Source organism: Protopterus annectens, chromosome 11.part0 (assembly GCF_019279795.1).
Source record: "Protopterus annectens isolate FY-2018-M chromosome 11.part0, PAN1.0, whole genome shotgun sequence".
NCBI lineage: Eukaryota > Metazoa > Chordata > Ceratodontiformes > Protopteridae > Protopterus > Protopterus annectens.
The window spans coordinates 307,105,440-307,123,023 of record NC_056745.1 but is presented as its reverse complement, the minus strand read 5'-3'; the positions used below and the strand labels follow the sequence as shown (position 1 = coordinate 307,123,023).

The 17,584-nt window shown below is 38.5% G+C and overlaps 1 protein-coding gene across 1 annotated transcript in view; it reads right to left on the bottom strand.

Moving 5' to 3' along the window:
* LOC122815361 (solute carrier organic anion transporter family member 1A1-like) overlaps positions 1-17,584 on the bottom strand; it is a 418,921-nt gene that overhangs the window by 202,614 nt on the left and 198,723 nt on the right. The window contains exon 7 of the mRNA XM_044087816.1: positions 13,519-13,617. Within this exon, the coding sequence (XP_043943751.1) occupies positions 13,519-13,617 (99 nt within the window). The remainder of the gene's footprint in view (positions 1-13,518; positions 13,618-17,584) is intronic.

The window sequence follows — 17,584 nt, the reverse complement described above, 5'->3', positions numbered from 1 at the left end:
CGATATTCATCAAAGATACCCACACCTCCAGGTTGGTGGCAAAGCACGAAGCATCAGAGACTATCCATGTGCAACTAACAGTGGGTAAAACTGCCTTCCAGTTTATATCCTGCTACAGACCACCCTCCCAAACCCAGGAACCCCACTCAGCCTTCCTGAGAACACTGGAAAATATGAAGGTCTCTCTAAACACCATTATATTGGGCGACTTCAACTACCCAAAAATAGACTGGGAGCATTACTCTAGCTCCAACACCCTAGCCCAAAGGTTCCTAGAATTCATAAACTCAAATGCTATGGAACAACTTGTTACCACTCCCACAAGAGGGGAAAACATACTGGATCTGATCATCACCAACATGGGGACTCTATGCTCCAGACCAGAAGTGTATCCCTCACTGGTAAGATCAGACCATAAACTAATCTCACTGGATATTCACATCCTGACCCCACCCCCTGCCCAGAAAACCACAGTGGAAAAACTTCTCTAAAGCAAATTTCACACTCCTCAAAACTGAGGTGGAATCCTTCAAAGCCCCTGGGTCTGTGGAAAATATGGCCCAGACCGCAGAATCCTTTATAAATGCATTCTATGAACACCTTCAGGAATGCATGCATCATGCAATCCCAAATAAAACCAAGACCCAATCCCCCAAAGGCAGACGTCCTGTCTGGTGGACCCCAGCCATAAACAAACTATGCAATAGAAGGAGGAAGCTACTACATGATAGAGCAAAATCCCAAAAAGGGAAGGCATCTCTGATCAGTATTAGCAAAAAACTAAGGTCACTCATAAAATTGTCTAAGGCCAGTTTCAAGAGAAAAATTGCACAGGACACTAAGGATAATCACAAGGCTTTCTTTAGTTATGTTAGGAACCTGGGTGGGAATTCCCAGATATGCTCAGAATTAGTCCAAAATGACAAAAAATACACCAAACCCACAGACATTGCCAACATCCTAGCTGACAGCTTCAGCGCAAACTTCTCCTCCCCACCAAAAGGGCAAATATCTATCCCAGCAGAGTGCTGCCCCCCTGACATCTCAGATTCTCAGGTAAGAGCCGCCCTCTCCAAAGCAAAAAACACAGCATCAATGGGACCAGACGGTGTCCCGGGCTGCGTCCTACATAAACTCCAAGAAGAGCTAAACCCAAACATAAAACTACTGTTCAATCTCAGCCTTACTACAGGATATGTACCCAAAGAGTGGCGTACAGCAACAGTGGTCCCTCTCCACAAAGGTGGTGCCTCAATGGACCCTGGAAACTATCGCCCCATAAGCCTGACTAGCTTGGTCTGCAAGGCTATGGAAAGGATCATCATGGACCTCATAAATAAAGATATTGGGGACCTACAGACACTGGATCCTACCCAGTTCGGTTTTGTTAAGGGCAGATCCTGCCTCTTAAACCTGGTTGACTTCTTTGAAACAGTCACCAAGACCATTAACGAAGGAAAGGTGGTCCACACAGCCTACCTGGACCTCGCAAAAGCCTTCGATACAATACCCCACTCGGGCATTATAGATAAGCTCACCAGCTTAAATATAAACCCCTATGTCACTAGATGGGTTGCAAACTGGCTCAAGGACAGAACCCACATGGCTAGATAGACTCCAAACCAGTTACAAGTGGCATCCCACAAGGCTCAGTCCTGGGACCTCTCTTGTTCGGTATATATTTCTCGGAGGTACAGGCCAACACAGAAGGACTGTGGCTGACCAAGTTCGCAGAAGACTGCAAACTGGGCACCATAATCGACTCTCCAGCTGACACAAGCATCCTCCAAAAGGGCCTCATAGAAACAGACAACTGGTGCCAAAGCCATGGCCTCAAGCTAAATGCCAAAAAGTGTATAGTCATCCCCTTTGGCAAAAACAAAGTGCCTACAAATTGCCACATAGGTGGTAATCCATTAAGTACAGAAGAAGTAATTAGGGACCTGGGGACCCAAGTTGATAGCAATCTCTCATTTGACAACCACGTGGCCAAAGTGGTTAGAAAAACATTTTATATAGCCCACCTAATAATGAAGGGACTGGAAAGACCCCAAAAGTACCTCACCAAGAGGATCAAAGGGCTCAAACAGGTGCCATATGCTGCCCGGTTAAAGAAACTCCAGCTCTACTCAGTGCCATACGGCCTGCTCAGAGGCAACCTGTGCCTGACGTCCAACCTGGAATTAAGGGACATGCTGCACCTCAAAAAATCCAAATCCCATCGAGCTACACGCTCGAGAGACTTGAACCTCAGCACTGAAATAAATAGGACATGCTGGAGGGACAGATTCATAACCCAGAGGCTCCCTTCACTCTGGAATAAAATCCCAGTCCAGGTTAGGCACAGTCCCTCATTGACTCTCTTCAAGAGGAATCTTGATGAGTGGATGGGAGATTGTAGGTTTACCCCGGGTATCACTTCTGTGTCACTGTTAGACAGAGGCACAGTATACTAACCTCGAAAAAGGGCATAGCAAAATTAATTTAAAATGGGTGGCGAAAGCCAACCATACTCTGGCTAGGCTTATAAATGCCCTACGGCAGATAGCCTAGTGTGAACCTATGAACCTATGAACCTATGTCAGTTTTGCCTGTATTACTTCCTTAAGAGCTTTTCTTTATTGTATATTATGTCTGCTTTGCCTGTATTACTTCCTTCGGAGCTTTTCTTCCCAGGCCTCTGCTGAAAATGGACATGTATCCAGTCGTACTATCCCGGTCAACAAATGTAAAATAAAATAAATAAATATAAATAAATAGATACTAGGCTAATGGCCCCAGGGCCCTTACAAGCCTAGCCAATGTTCCCAAGGAGTCTGGTTCAAGCAGACACTAAAATCAACATCTAATTTGCTGAAGTTCTTGTTCAGAGTCTGCCTGTAATGCGACATAATCCACATATGGCAGCTTTGTTGATCTGTCCTCTCTGACCAGTACAACACCAGTATGAACATCAGGACCCTGATGCACACCCACCCCCACCCCCACTGTGGGTCCAAACACTGCTTACACTTGTGTTATTGGGTCTTTGTAAATAACGTGCACTAATTTTATCAATGTTTGTGGAATTTCAGACCACTTCAGGACTGCTCAGATCAGCTTTCTTGGCACCTTGTTATATGTGTTCTTCAAGTCTAGGAATGCCCAGCTGGACTCTAGTGACTTCTCAACTATCTGTCTCATTGCAAACATTAGGTCAATCATACTGCATCTTGATCTGAATCTGAACTGCACATCACCCACCATGCTTTCTATTACTCCGCTTATTTATCAATCATTCTCTCCAGCACTTTCAAGTAGTATGACAGCAGTTTGACACCTTTACACTGCCCCCAGTTGTGAATGCCCCTTTGATCATGTACACTGTTACTAGAATGCTTATTCTCTTGCCACCAGGGATACACCTTCCTCTCCATACTGTTATGAGTATCCTCAGGGGGCATTTGTCCCCTAATTCACCCAGAATTTTGCAAATATCTGATTTGACCTCATCCGAGCCTGCTGTCTTCCCTAACCTGATTTTTCTTAGTGTACTCCTTACTTCTCGTACAGTGGGTTCTTCATCCTTTTTCATCATGTGTTTTGGTTAGTACAGTTTCTGTGGGGTTTTCTTCATTCAGAAGCTGCTGTAAGTGCTCCTTCCATCTGTCTTGATGTACTGTAGACTGGTGAAGAGTTTGTTACTGGCATCCCTTATGAAAACATACCGTAGGTAATGATGACCTCATAAGAAGACACAGAGCTGGAGATTATTTGCAGACTGTAATGCCTTTAAAGGCACAGTAGGAAGACAAAGTAATTGCTGTGATAAATCATTCAAGAAAATGTTATATTTATATGTATATATTGTAAATATGTTAATATTAATGACATTATTTAAAAAGATGCTATAAAAGAAGTTGGCAGAAGTGGCTACTACTGTTGTGGAATGGGCACTTGGAGTGTTTGCAAGGGGTGTGCTGTACTTATTCTATGTAACTTGATTTTAGCAAAGGAAATGACGTGCTGGCCATGCTCATATATAGTTTTTCTTTATCTGCTCAGAATCTGATTTGCCTAAGAGCATCTGTGCACTGAATGTGATGCACAACATTGGTGGAATAACTGGAAAAAAAACAGTAGAATGATTGTTTGGTTTAGGTTTGTTTCCAGGGTCATCACAGATACACAAGAGGGAGTAATTTTAAGTGTTACTGTGTCTGTGTGAAATCCTGAATGAGCCCTTAGGAGCCTGGTTTGGAAGGTGGCTTCATGGGTAAGGTGTTTGCTTAATAAACACAAGGTGCAGGGTTTGAGTCTCACAAGGGATAATTGGTTAGGCTTAAAATGGGTTGCAAGGACAGTTAGCTTAGTACTAACCCATGAATGAGCTTGACTGCATTGATTTATCCCTGGTGACACAGCTTTTCTTACAAATGTTAGTATCACGAATGTTTAGACATCTTGTGTTTCTCTAAGTAGATGAAGTATGAAACTGTATTTGGAATCAAATTTCAGCTGATTTTTTTGGCATCAGAAATGAAAAGCTGGAAAGAATGTTAGAAAAGATAATAAATATGTCCTTGGATAATGATGCCATGTGGCAGGAAACGAAAACAAAACTGTAGGATTTTTGTCATTCTATACAAAATACCATTTTCACTTTCATTCAGTTTTTGAATTTTATCAGATGCATCTAGTTAAAAAGGGGAACCATAAATAAATTCATTTATACATGTATCATACAAACACACTGAATTTAAGGCTGCGATCACCATGCCTATAAAATAAAATAAAAAATAATCAGCTGTTAAAAGCAATTATGTACACTGAATGAATGCACATACTCTGTATATATTGTGAAACTTCACGTATTTTAAATTTTAAAAACTTTGTATACTTTGTTATATAAACTAACCAAAATGAAATATAAAAGCCACAGTAGAACAAGAAGTCCTATGATACCATCTAGTGGTGAACTTTGATTAATAATTTATGGATTTTAATTCTTACAAACATCTTACATTTTGAATTCATCCAATCGTGGGTTCACTGTTAAATTCAGAGACACTTCTCAGTATAACTCATTTCTCTTTGACTGACTCAATATTCCCTCTCCTTATGCCTACCTTTTTTCTCTCAAGTACATGAAACTTATATTTACTATAATTTGGATATACTTATTTTTGGCAATAAGGAGTATAATTTTGACTTACATTTTAATAGCTTTGAAGCACTTGAGAGAATGAAAGTAGATATAAAAAGAGGGGATAGTAAGAAAAATCTTAGAGAAATTAGAGATACACTGGAAAATCGCACATTGCTGTAAATTTGAGTGGGCATCCTCAGAAACATACTAAATGCATGCCACAGGGCACACAGGGTCACATGACCATCACTGCACAGTGCTGGTCATTACAAGACCTGTTGAATTTTTGCGAATTAATTCCTTAATTACTGTTACCCCTCATGCAATGTCATTGCTACTACATAGATAATCAGCTTTGGGTCACACTGAGTACTTCATCTGTACTATTTTGCTTTACACAGCAGTGTAAGGGATTTTATGAATCTGGCTCTATGTGTCTACATTCAGAGTACATAATTGTTTTAATAGTTTTTATTTCTTTCTTTATCATATTTTATAGGAATGGTAACTGTAGCCTTCAAAAAAATGTATGTTAATCCCACAAAAAAATAAATAAATAAAATAAAATAAAAAACTTTTGCTGGAGCTAGCATCATCAGTTAATATTCATCTACTGCACACTCTATTGATTTATTATACTAACTAACAAAATACAGTAAGTGTTTTTTTTTCTTTGTACCCCCAGATTACCGCAACTTAATACATAGTTATTGAAAGATCACATGACAGTGTAGAAAAGGAAGAACTTCCTAAGCCCTGTTGCCAGTCTTGCACTAACACATTCACACGTGTGCATGTGCTCGTGCACACACACACACACACACACACACACACACACACACACACACACACACACACACACACACACACACACACACACACACACACACACACACACACACACACACACACACACACACATACCTTTCTTTACCAATGTCTCTCTCTCACACACACACACACACACACACACACACACACACACACACACACACACACACACACACACACACACACACACACACACACACACACACACACACACACACACACACACACACACACACATATGCCTCCATTCAAACACATACAGATCAGCCAACCTCACACACATACAAACAAGCATTCATCAGTCCAGAACTGGTCCACTTACATACTTAACATCTATCAGTCTCACACTCTCACCTACAGACTTTCACTGTAACAGGAATTGATTAAATAATACAAAGAATTTCACTTTGGCAGAAGTCTGCATTCAGTCACTGCATTTGTTATGATTAATTGTGATAGTCACATGTATACATTATATTATTTAAGGTTCAGTATTTAATTGGATGTGTCTGATGAAGTTAAAAAAAACTGTGGACAAAAGTACTAATGACAGTTTGTATCTTTAAATAAAATCCTACAGTTTTGTTTTCCATTTAATGCAGTGCTGCATTTTATTTTGGTACATTGTTTCTGCAGTTCTATTGTTACATTTTCTATCACTATGGTGTTTGATGAAAAACAGAAACCCTGAAAGCTATGCTCTTTAACATGGAGGGCTGAAGTAATGGGCTGCCAAAGCAGATTTAGTGGCAAGTGTCTGAAACAAGTAGATATAAATAAATACAACAGATATATCAGTATAGATAGCTATACTAGCTATACAGATAGACAAAAAAATATACATACTTTCCGTGTATGCTTTGGCATATGACTCAGTTTTCATGCACACAGATTATACTTTTACTTCTGCCCCCACATGCTAATCTGAATAGCATTTCTTTGGATACATTTTTGTGCTCTAGCACTTTGGAATTTTTATAGCTAGGGTACCCTGCAGCCACATAGTTTGGATTTTTTATAGCTAAGGTGCCCTGCAGCGAAATACTTTGGAATTTTTATAGCTAAGGTACCCTGTAGCCATATAAGTTGGAATTTTTATAGCTAAGGTGTCCTGCAGCCACATACTTTGGAATTTTTATAGCTAAGGTGCCCTACAGCCACATGCTTTGGAATTTTTATAGCTAAGGTGCCCTGCAGCCACATACTTTGGAATTTTTATAGCTAAGGTGCCCTGCAGCCACATGCTTTGGAATATTTATAGCTAAGGTACCCTGCAGCCACATACTTTGGGAATTTTATAGCTAAGGTGCCCTGCAGCCACATACTTTGGAATTTTTGTAGCTAAGGTGTCCTGCAGCCACATACTTTAGAATTTTTATAGCTAAGGTGCCCTGTAGCCACATACTTAGGAATATTTATAGCTAAGGTGCCCTGCAGCCATGTACTTTGGAAATTTTATAGCTAAGGTGCCCTGCAGCCAAGGTGTCCTGCAGCCACATACTTTGGAATTTGTATAGCTAAGGTGCCCTGCAGCCACATGCTTTGGAAGTTTAATAGCTAAGGTGCCCTGCAGCCACATACTTTGGGAATATTCATAGCTAAGGTGCCCTGCAGCCACGTACTTTGGAATTTTTATAGCTAAGGTGCCCTGCAGCCACATACTTTGGAATTTCTATAGCTAAGATGCCCTGCAGCCACATGCTTTGGAATGTTTATAGCTAAGGTGCCCTACAACCACGTACTTTGGAATTTCTATAGCTAAGGTGCACTGCAACCACATGCTTTGGAATTTTTATAGCTAAGGGGCTCATTCTTTATAGTCACTATTATTATTATTCTTTCTGTGGAGTGGTTTATCCACTGCACAGTCCAGTCTTATTTTTTTATCCCTGTCCTGCCATTTTCTTCTTATTATAGATTCTTAAGAACTTCTTTTCTGACTTGTCCTAATAAACAAGCTCTTGTTTTTCTAGAAGATATTTCTTATTGCTCACATTTCTAAAAGACAATTCCCTTTTTCTTCCTTACTTGCTTCTGCATTTTATTACTCTTTTATTGGCAATGTCGTCTTTTTAAACACACCAGACTTTGGTCACTAATATGTTTCCCTCTGAAACTAGGTCATGACAAATCCAAACTTAAATAGTGTTGAAAGGCATGGATATCTCACATGCTTGTACCCTGAAGTTAAATCATATTCTGTTCAAAGTTTTCAGTGCTGAAAGTAATGGGCATTTCTTATTTCTGCCATGAAGCTAGGTGATGTCATCTTCAAACTTAATCAGTGGTGATAGGCATGGCATGCTTAATAATTGCACAAGCATCCTATCAAGTAAGGGCCATATCCTCTGCTTCTTTCTTTTATATGCATTCTGCTATTTTTTCCAATTACACAGCCACCTTGCTTTCTTCCTTGCAGTGCTGGTTGCTATTCTTCTTATCTTACATCTATATTTGGAAGAAAACTTCTCTAGTTTTCAGTATTCGTGCTAACTGCACACCGAGATGTGAAGCATTTTCTTCCATATCTGACCCCAGTAGGCTTTATACCCCCTACCTCTGCTATTGAATGGGATTGGGCACAAGACTAGGATGGTCCACATGTTTCATATTTCTCCCTTTTAGATGGAGGATGCTGCTTCCTTTTAAAATATGACCTGTGCTACACTTTTCATTCACTTGATCCTTAATTCTTCATTTTAGTGTCTTTAGGCTTCTGTCTTAAGCAGGCTCCAGCTGTCAAAAGTACATTTCAGTAATGATGTATCCCTTCACATCTTCACATCTTCACCCCTTGTTGGATCTCTGAACTTCAGATATCTTCTACTCAGAATTGTAACCAAGGAATGCTGTTATCCCAATCCCAGCTCATCAAAATGTGCACACACTCACACACACACACACACACACACACACACATATATATATATATATATATGTGTGTGTGTGTGTGTGTGTGTGTGTGTGTGTGTGTGTGTCTGTGTGTGTGTGTGTGTGTGTGTGTGTGTTTGTGTGTGTAAGGAGGTATGTGAAGTGAAGTCCTTTAGATAGAGATAACTTTGCTGTTCTACAAAAAATATTTTAAATCTTGTTTCACCTGCAGTTGCAGTAGGTGCATTGTTTGAGAAGTTTGGCTAGTCCAGTTTATTATTGGGAGACTGGACTTTATCTTCTCTTAGTAAATCCTGAGATTTTTCCTTAATTTAATTGCTTTTGTTTACTCTCTTAACCTTCATCTCTTATATTATTCTTACCTACAGCTGCTACTCCTATTAGTCTCTAGATTATTTGTTTTTCTTTTTTACCCCTGTGTCTTTCTTCCCAGGTTCTGTATGCATATTTCTAGCTTCACCATCTTGACCCCATGGGCATATAATATTAATATTAGAGTAAAACCTTTCTTAGTTATGGGCACCTTTTGCTTTAACACCCCTTTACAGTTACATCTTTTCTTATGTGTTCTGTCCTACTTTTTCATAACTGCTTTCTGGGACCAGTCCTTTCCTTTAATATCTGACATTCCATTAGAAGTTATACAGTCACTAATTAGCAAATTCTTTTGTTATGGTCTGATGGTTGTAGCTCCTAAATATCTTTTGATGTCTATACAGATATGGTCTGTTATGTTTTTTCTCACAGGTAAGGCTTACCTGCTTTTATACAGTTGTCACTTGAATCATTTCTTTTGTCTGGCTATCTAGTTTCAGTCTGTGTAGCTATTTAGGGTGGGGTTGGTATAATGGTTATGGTGTTTACCTCACAGACACAAGTTCAGGCTTTGATTCCCACCTTTGGAAGGGAAATTAGCTAGGCTTAAAATGACCAACAAATGTGGCTAGCCTAGTACTTACCTATAAACCTACCTGGCTCATCTGTAAAGTCAGTCATGAGTCTGTTATATAGCTACTGATTGCCAAAGATCATGCATTTTTAGTAATCTTTAAGACCACTGACATGAGGTAGCTATACAAAATTGTTTAAGTCTCACATTAAAATGATTGCTATTTTGAACAAGTTGTTGCCTTGTTCCTAAGATATCGCTGCTACTTAGTTGCCTGGGTTTTTGGTGTGCAGTGGCCATGGAGTTATTGTTTTATGTTTAGTAATACCCTATTTTTGGGTAAGCTTTCTGGTTACAAAATTGTTTAAACTGGGGACTATGAGATGCTAGCTGTGATGTCCCCACTCTGGGCCAGTAATCAAGGAGCCTGAATTCTCACCACTGTCACTGAAGAGGGACGTTCACTAGGAAGAAAATGGATACACCCTATATTTCCAGATGCAGCTCTCTGAATCAAGCACACTTTCCCTTAAGAGCACACAGGGAACACACTCAGCCCGGGGTCTGGGTTACTCTCTCTGCCTCTCCCCAGTTCCCCAGTAAGGCTGCCCAATAGCACAGTGGCAGAGTAAGTCCTCAACCGAGTGTCCAAGCCAAGTCCTCCACCATTCTCTCTCTGTGAAACCAGTGCTTCATGTCCCTGCTCCAAGTAGCTGACACATACACACTTTTTGAGATCTGATTTGCACACACACACACACACACACACACACACACACACACACACACACACACACACACACACACACACACACACACACACACACACACACACACACACGCACGCACACACACACACACCTGGGAAAGGGTGGCATGAATTTACTAGCTATGCACCATTCTGCCCAGACTATAAGGTAGTTACTGCAACCAGACACTCCAAAGCCAGCTACTCTAAGGCTCTTATGAGGGTACCCAATTATACTGAGTGAAATTAATATTAATATGAATGGTAGTTTGACCAATGCAGTAAGACTTTCAGGAGTGGCCAGAGAGTCACCAAACAGATATGATGTGTACTTTCCAAGGTTAAAATATTCTCTAAAGGACCAGCCACATTGAAAAGTTTAAATATATTTAATAATAAATAATAAAAGAATATGAAAATACTAAATATCCATTTACAATAAACACCAGAGTTTCAGTCACAGGAAATATTAAAAATAACACCGGTGGACAGGTTAACACAGTTACAGAAAAACAATACCTGACAAATCTCACTGTATTTTACTGACTGATCTCAAGGGTTACTATTCCCTGGTCACTTACTAGAGCAAGGCAAAATGAAGTAGGTGAGTGATCTTTCTATGTCACGTTCCAAAAACAGACTGCCCTGAAACTTCAGTCTCACCTAGTATGAAACATTATTTTATTACAGAATGACATCACATACAGCTGGTCATCTGACTTCTGGTTCCCATGTGACTCCCCATTACTAGAAACTGACAGGATTTAGCAACTATGTGTCAATAATACACAAACACAGCATTGATAAGATCTGCTGCAGCTCCTGGAAGTCATAAAACCATAAAACACTTCCACTTTTCCTACAGGAGCTAATAAACCATACTTCTTACAGACATTGTGTCTCTGGTTTTATTCAAAACTGTGAGATACCATCTTTATGGCTTAGTAATTTAATTTGTTACTATTTTTCAAAGTTTGAGATTAACCTCTTCCCTTCTATTATCCTCTGTTAATACAAATTCATTTAAAAAGTTACAATAATGCATGTATATTTCTTTGTCTGTCTAGCAGGGCACACTGTTGCTACATTTTTAATACAGGCAGCTTTGCAAATACATTTTTCAACACAAGCATCTGTACAAATCAGTCTGATATACAAATGACATATAATTCTTTACAAAATTCCAGCTAGCTGTGCTGGAATATGTGACATATCCACTGCCCTACTTCTCCTGGCATAGCTGGCAATGCTTCACATCATCACACTAGCTTCTACAGGTTGAGATCTGGACTATAATGATACATCTGTAAACATACTTCCAAGCAAAATTCTTTGTTATAGTCTGATTTACTGGAGGCTTATATTATCTGAATATGTATTTGATACCTATTTATGCACTTCTCGCAATTTTTTCTTGTATCTGGCTTACTAGTTTCTGAATACATAGCTATTCCCTGGATCAGCTGTAAAATCTGTCATAAATGTCTTATATAGCTTCTGTTTGCAAAACATTAGGGCATTTTTAGTCATTAGTCTTTTTAGTCTTCCTTTAGGTCATTCACATGTGAGGTAGCTCTTCTTCAGGACAGCTACCATTTTTAACTGAGCAGTTGGTCCATTTACCTCCTGCAGACAGGGGGTTTTGTTATCAGAGATATGAACATTACAGGTACTCACCTACTCCTCATAGTGATAAATATGTGAATAGATTTCCAAATGCAAGATTCCACCCTCTTATCGCCCCCTGCTTTTGTTTAATTATGTCAGTGTGAGAACTTTTGCTGGGTCTACAAGTACTAAGGAAATGGGATTGTGATGCAGTAAAGGCTATGAGGTGTATTTAGCAGCCTGTCAGAGTTTTAGATAGGGAGTTATCCTAACATGTGTCAATGTCAATCCTGTTTGCTCCTACAGGTAGAGACATGTTCTCAGATCTAATGCTTGATGGGTACCTTTAACTCATTCATGCATATAGTACCTTTTTGTGTACTTCCACTTAACAACCATAACTCCTTATGACACACTGAAATGTTGGGGCGCTGGCTTTCTTAACTAAGTGACTTACCAATTGACAATAATATATGGAAATGCAAGGTATAAGTAACAAGATTACACTAAGATTTTTAATCTAGGATGTCTTGGTACTGAATATATTAATCACTCTTTTATCATTTGCTATTAATATTTTCATATTTGCATTCATACTTCCATAACTGACATTACTACATATTACTAAAGTGCATGGTGTGAAATGTCAAGCTGTGAGACAGAAAAATGCATCGTTACTGACTGTGCATAGATCACTATACTGGAGATGCTGCTAGCTGTTTGTTATTAGTTATGAAGATATGCAGCATTTTCATATGTACATTGTTATCCCCAAAACTGAATTACTAACAAGCAGTTGTTTGGCATCAAGTGAAACTTTAAATGATACTGAAGAAATTTGTCACTGATATTTGTACTATATACTATACATCTTAAGAGATATTCAGTGCTATTTAAATTTGTTTATTATAGAAAAAAGCATAATATTTAACACTTCTGTAAATGTCTTAGTAAAGAGACACTCAGGAAGGGATTTCTTGCTGTCATGTGAACGCTCAAGTATGGCTGAAATAAAAAGTGCTCTGACACTATATGTCTAAGATGTGCATGTTCCAAGATAGAAAAAAGTTGTTTGTGAAACCTTAAAAAAATAGCTCTAGTTCTGTGTGCACTGTAATATCTGAAAACACCGACAATTTTCACTTGTAAAGAAAAATGTTTACTAATAACATTGTTATTTATACCTTTTTCGTAACATTTGCTGTTGCCAAGATATTTACGTTTGTTTGGCTGTTCTGCTTTTTAACTGGATTTTTTTTTCAGAAAATGATCTGTTGAATATTTATAAATGAATATACCTAATGCTGTTCGTGATGCTATTATAGGCAGTATGACTATTTAATTTTGTTTTACAGCATATTTTTTATCTTCTAAGGTCTGAAATGTAAGCATTTTTACTGTATGATTTTATGCTTCACTTACCCATATCCACAAAACCGATATCAACATACAGTTTGGCACACAAGGACCCGAGTGAGAAGCCAGCAAGAGGACCTAGAAAAGCGACTGTATTCACAATGCCTAAATTGAAGAGAAGAATTACCAGTTAGTACACCTGTCCTAGTCTTTCTTACTAGCCTAACTGAAATACTGACTAGAACTGGTTGTTGTATTTAGCAAATTATTTGTAAATTAGGTAAAACTATGTGTTTATTTTATTTATTTGATTTGTTAACCAGATAGTTGTGCTGGTCTGAGGTCTATTTCAGCCATATCCTGACAAATAAAAGTATTGACTTACAATAATTTTGTTGTATTATAGTGAAAAGCAGTTGTTTAGAAGATCTTACACATGACAAATAAAGTACCTTCACTTACCTTCAGAACACATCAAACAGTAGCACATGCCATAGCATGTACAATATGAATTCTGATTAACCAATCTGTAAAAGAAAACCATGTGTCTATCCTGTGGGAAAAAAAATCACACACTCCGGCACTTAATAAAGGTAGAAACTCTGCTGACGTCTCTAGCCATAGACCAATTGCCATTCTATTCCCCCTGTCCAAGGTTCATAGGTTCATATGTTTATAGGTTCATAGGTAAATACTAGGCTAGCTGTTCTTGTGGGCCATTTTAAGCCTAGCCCATTTCCCTTTTATGCTTGAATTAATCTATACCATTTGGAGTAAGACTGGCCTTACCCATCCCATTGTCAATAATTATATATTATCCTTAGTGAAAAATATATTCAAGCCCAGCTTCTCGCATTCATCACTGACAACAGCCTACTATCCCCCACACAACATAGTTTCCACCCACATCATAATGTACCACTACAGCCCTTCTTAGTTTCATTACCAGCGTAAACCACAAGAGAAATAGAGGCAGCCTAATATCTACAGTATTCCCTGAGCTGTCAAAAGCATTTGACATAGTCTCCCATCGTAGGTTGATTGAAAGTCTTGTCTTACTGGGACTGGATACATTTTCACTCTTCTGAGTTTAAAGCTACCTGTTCAATAGATCACATGCTGTAAAATGGGAAAATCCTTTCTGCACCTTTCTTCCTGTTTCAGTAGGAGTATCTCAGGGATCCATTCTTATACAGGTACTCTTTAACATATTCATTGATAATCTACACACCACCAATAAACATGCTACCATTGTGCAGAATGTAGATGGCTTGACTGTTGTCTGCACAACTAAAAGCCATAATAAGCTTCCAAAGCTAACCCAGAAATCTCTTATCTCCATTAAAGCCTGGATCTTCAATTTCCAACTATTTCTGATTCCCAAAAAAATAATAATCCTGTTTACCCCCAAACATCTCTCCACTCAGAAAACAATATGTACCCTAACTTCCTCAACAAACACAACAATTGAAGTAGTATACTAAACTGCTAGCAGTAACTGTTGATGAGCAACTAAAACTTGACTACCACATAAAATAAGCAGTTAAGAAAAGCCATTAAAAGCTAGGCTTGCTATACAGAATATCTCCTTATTTAAAAAGCTCTGCAAGATGGCTTCAACCTTCCTGCTGTGTACAAAGCTCATATACAGATTAACCTACAAGCATTACAACCCAAACTCCTTGAGCAATGTTAGAATTGTTCTATCCATCCATCCATCCATCCATCCATCCATCCATCCATCCATCCTTCCATCCATCCATCCATCCACAACTCCCTTTTTTCCCCATTTTTGCACACATAGGTTCTGGGTATCACTTCAATAGTGACAATCATCTAGAGCCAACTTTCACATTACTGGGTGGTTAACTGTGCCACGGTTGCTCTTTCATGCTACCCATACACTCACACCTATGGGCAATTTAGAGTTTCCAGTCCACCTACTACATGTCTTTGGAAATAATCCATGCAAATACAGGGGGGGCATGCAGACTCTGCATAGAAGGCACCCTAGCTGGGTTAAAGACTGGGAACCTCTTGCTGTGAGGTGACAACACTACCTGCTGAGACATTGTGCCGCCCCTCCCCAGTGTTATAATATAATTGCAAAATCTACTGCCAGCTTACCTTCTAAAGCACACCACTGCCTTGCTCTTAAAAAACTTTCCTGGCTAGAACTACCCAACTATTATCTTTCTCACAGCTACTGACCATAAAAACTCATCTTTAGACCTGACAAATGCCCAATTCTAAGCAGCATTCTTCAACATTACTCTCTAAATAAGCAGTTCCAGTCCTCTAATAACTTCTTCTCCGTATAACTCAGTCTAATAATTTAGCTGGTGACTCTATGTACCCCTCCTAAGTATCTAGAATATGGAACTCATTGTATCTATACTTAGACATGATGACAATAGCACATTTTTCAAACTTAAACTCATAAAACACTTAGTGGATACACGGCTGTTCTCTTGTTCCATACTGGGCTAACTCTACACTGTCTTCATCTTTATAAACAGCTTCTCCTTGCTTTCCCCTTCTCATTCATATAGATATTTATAACAATATTATATTTACATGGCAGGCCTTTCTCCATTCTATTTCTCCTTCTTCCCTATTTAAACTCTTACTGATGCTCCATGCTCAAAATGCTCCTTCCTACTTTTTTCTGATACTGCTTTTCAGTCCTCTGCAGGTCTAATTTTTTTTTTGTCTGACTATTTTTCTTTGATATTTCCAACTCTACTTTCCTTCACTTCTCTGTTCCAAAACCACTTATTGTAACTGTTTACCTACATTCTTCACTCCTTACCTGCTCTCAACTCCAATTTATCTAGTAATTACTTGAGAAGTTCTCTGTACTACTATATATATGCTCTGTACTGCATTGCAACTACTGTCCCTGCTGAGTTCTGATATTGCTATGCAACTACATATAAATGTGACTGATATTTTGAAATTGATCTACCATTAATCTTCTTTGTATATGTAGTTGTGACTAATTATTAATGCAATCCATTATAAATATGTAAGATTAACTCCTGTGTTGCTACCTTTCGCACATTAATGCATTTTGTAGTGTAATGTTAGTCTGCAACAAAAATTAGTATAACCTTTTTCTTTTTGTTTACTTTATTTTCATATTGATGTATGGAGCTTTTCTTCCTGGGCCTCCGCTGAAAAGGGGTTACTTTACTGACCAGTCGGTCTATCCCATTAAACAAATGTTAACAAATAAATAAAACAAATACATGTAACAGCAGAACAATTACTAGCTTTAAATTAGATCACCACATTCCACTATATCATATATTTACAATTTTCAACACTGGCAGATTTATGCATTGCAGCAGTGCAGTAGTAAGGGTAGGGAGAATCGAGCTATCAGTTGTGTGTGTGTGTGTGTGTGTGTGTGTGTGTGTGTGTGTGTGTGTGTGTGTGTGTGTGTGTGTGTGTGTTTTAATCAGGACCAACAGGTAATTAGTTTACTGTCTGTTAAGCAGCCACAATCATGGTTACTTAATGTCAGCATGTAAATTGTCAAACCATTAAGAGATCAACTTTGCAATTGTTTATATATAAGGGTGGTTGCCTTGCTACAAGTTCTACATTAGAATATCTACAGTGATTACATTAGTCACAGACAGCACTAGGTTCATTTCTAGCCAAACATTGCAGACCTCACATATTAAGTTATAGGATGTGTAACATTTATAGTAGGAATCATGCAAAGTGGGCCAGAAAAAAATACTAGTACAAATAAGTAGTACAGCTATAGAAATGTGGGGGGGAGTACATAGCAGTTAGAAGTAAATGTGCATTAAAGAAAGAAGAAATGAAAGTCATTAGTTATAGTAGAATTGATAGGGAGGAATGAACTGCTATATAAACCGATGAAGATGCAGATCCTGGCATGAAATGATAGAAAAGTGTCTAAAACTATCACTAATATGAAAGTAAAATAGAGAAGATTTGGGTATAAGGAGATAACTAAGTGCATTAGACCATGATGGTATTGCATTTTATGTTTTAGGTGATTATATATTAACTTCCTACAGAGGTAATACTTTATAGATGGTTTTATAGATTCATGACAGTCAGTGATAGTTATGTTTATTAACCAGGAGTAGGT